The following is a 2,500-nucleotide window of genomic DNA, read 5'->3' on the forward strand; positions in this document are numbered from 1 at the left end:
ACAACTCTAATTAACTGTCGTTCACTCGACACATCTAGATCCGCTTTAGAGCTGGCTTTCTCTAGTGCTGCTGTTAAGTGCTTAGGAAGCATTGGTAGACAGTATACTGTTGGGAATGATTTCAATTCAGACGTATTAAGCATTTGCTCAGTGCTACTAGATTCACCTTCCTGTAACGGCAAAAGTGGTGAAGAAGACAATGACTGAATACAAGATTGCAATTTTTCAGGAGACGCGACAGTTACAGAATCTATGCAATATAAACATAATCTATTTAGCAATAAATAACATAATACTTATAACTTTATTACTTATTTATAACGTAACTTAAGTCGTAAATGATAGAATAAGGCTTTACAAAATTTCATTTTTACATCAAAAACAAGCAAAAAAATGCAATCACAATACCAAAACCATTTAAAAATGGTGCTAACTTTTTTCATTAAAAGCCAAGAAAAAAAAGAAGCAAAAAGTCCATTATAATCCAAAGGATTATGATGAACTCTTCTTAAAAACAAAAACTTTTGTTTTTCAACAATTTCGAAGCCTACAAAAACGAAAAAAATAAAAAAAATTCAATCAACACATTGTCTTTTTTATACTCAGCATTTTAACAATTTATTGTACTAATACCATTAATAATAAAAACTCACTGTAAACTTGCCATTCTTCACCATCACGAAGAGCTAGCAACACTTCACCCGAAAGACTGAGTAAAACATCACTTTCATCTACTTCTGTTCCATCGCTATTTACAACAATTTTAGAAGGTAAAAATTGGAACTTCTCAAACACTGGAATTAAAATTGAAAAATTAATTTAATAAGAGTTAGTTATATTTATATTTTTTCGGATTAACTCTTAACAAGAATACTTAAAATAATAATGTATTTATAATGTAATTGTATTATAAAATTTCTTACCCTTCACTATCAGCATATCAAAATCTTCAGCAATAATTGCTTTTTTTACTAAGCGATCACCAGACCATATCTTGAAAAGAGGCATTTGAAAAATGTTGAATTATGAAAAACTTTAATACTCTATTAAATAATAAAACATTTATAATAATTTTTTTCCCACAAAATCTTCGTAAAACTAGATTAAATTAATAAATTATAAATAGCATAGTAAATTAAAAAACAGAAAATACCAAAAGAGCAATATTATCAAACTAACTGAATACAAGTTTAAGTAAATTCAAAACTGCAAATAAATTTATAAGGGTGTCTGCCAATATTTTAAGGTAAATTACCCTGATTTTTTTTTAATTACCTAATTTCCCAGATTGCTGCATGATTTTTTTTTTTGCAAAAATCTGAATTACCAGCTTTTCCTTATCTGGCAGACACCCACCCAAGTAACAAATATAAAACTAAAAGTGTAAATTTTTGTGAAAACTGAATTTTAATAAGTTATAAATGTTTTAATTTTCTTATTCATCCTTTATGCAAACACGATGACGAAATAAAATGCCTTTCTGATTATTAACAAAATAGGAACCCATAGACGGATGATTGGCATGTTCACCAGGTATCACCACAACCCAATTGTCGGACTGCTCTATATTGTAAAAATCTGCAAACTCTATATATTGTTTTACTATTTGTAACATACAGCCAATAATCCAAGTTCCTTGAAACAATAATATATATTTAACTTTTCCGAATAAAGGCATGCCATTGCAACCTTTTATTTGACAAATAATACTTGTACTTGTATAAAAGATCTGTCCATTAATTCTTAGTTTTGAGGTAGATATAAACTGCTCATGTTGATTTACTTGATGGGTATTAACAAATTTTTTTTTTATGGCATCAATAAGTTCAAATGGAAGTGAATCTACAGATAATATTTTTTGACAACTTAAAATTTCTGGACCCTAATAGTATGAGCTTCTTCCAAAATTCATAACGCACTTGCGCATTTCATGTCGTTGTGCCAAAGTAAATGTTATATTTTTAAAATTTTTTACACGACGTGCAATTTGTTTAAAATACTGATGTTTAGCTTCAAATCTCATTACCCAGAGGTGTCGCAAAGGTCCAAAATGCAATAGTAATCTAGGATAATGTACTAAAAAATGTATTTTAGGTATAAATGATACTGGGCTAATTCGCTCAAGTAGAGAATGATGTCTTTGAATCAGATGCTCAAGAATAGGGATCCAATTTATGTCAATTTCTGGTGCCAAAATGATTTGCACAATTTGTCGACAAAGCAAATGAAGCTGCCAAAAGTCATTGTTTAGGAGTATATCATGATTTTTTACAAGACAACTGACAAATATGAGCAAAAAATGAAATAGTGACCATCGCTCTACTGCTTTTCCATGGATTGTTTTATTGGATATTGCCAAATTTTTTGGAACACATGATATAGCAGGTTTATCACAAATATCTGGAATGCCATACTTGAAGTTTGCTATTTCTTCTTTCAACTGAATAATAGTGAATAATTTTTCTTTGATAAGATTTCTTACAACAATTGAAAAATTCAC

The 2,500-nt window shown here is 29.1% G+C and overlaps 4 protein-coding genes across 5 annotated transcripts in view; 1 reads left to right on the plus strand and 3 right to left on the minus strand.

Annotated features, from left to right (window-relative positions):
- Positions 1–2,500, minus strand: part of LOC100209038 (zinc metalloproteinase nas-4) — a 72,677-nt gene that overhangs the window by 45,123 nt on the left and 25,054 nt on the right. The window lies entirely within an intron of this gene.
- LOC124811549 (uncharacterized) overlaps positions 1–2,500 on the plus strand; it is a 31,289-nt gene that overhangs the window by 14,682 nt on the left and 14,107 nt on the right. The gene's annotated exons all lie outside the window — the stretch shown is intronic.
- LOC136092275 (uncharacterized) overlaps positions 1–2,500 on the minus strand; it is a 7,632-nt gene that overhangs the window by 2,650 nt on the left and 2,482 nt on the right. Inside the window, exons 2-4 of one of the 2 annotated variants that reach the window (XM_065820120.1) lie at positions 924–993; positions 654–794; positions 1–250 (exon numbers count right to left, since the gene is read on the minus strand). The exon at positions 1–250 is cut by the window's left edge and continues 27 nt beyond it. In XM_065820120.1, the coding sequence (XP_065676192.1) occupies positions 1–250; positions 654–794; positions 924–939 (407 nt within the window). In that variant the 5' untranslated portion in view covers positions 940–993. Of the gene's footprint in view, positions 251–653; positions 795–923; positions 1,101–2,500 lie in introns of those variants that run through there. The other variant, XM_065820119.1, reaches the window with a different exon arrangement.
- LOC136092003 (uncharacterized) overlaps positions 1,883–2,500 on the minus strand; it is a 1,278-nt gene continuing 660 nt past the window's right edge. The window contains exon 1 of the mRNA XM_065819724.1: positions 1,883–2,500. This exon is cut by the window's right edge and continues 660 nt beyond it. Coding sequence (XP_065675796.1) covers positions 1,883–2,500 — 618 coding nt within the window.

Source organism: Hydra vulgaris, chromosome 15 (genome assembly GCF_038396675.1).
Source record: "Hydra vulgaris chromosome 15, alternate assembly HydraT2T_AEP".
Lineage (NCBI taxonomy): Eukaryota > Metazoa > Cnidaria > Hydrozoa > Anthoathecata > Hydridae > Hydra > Hydra vulgaris.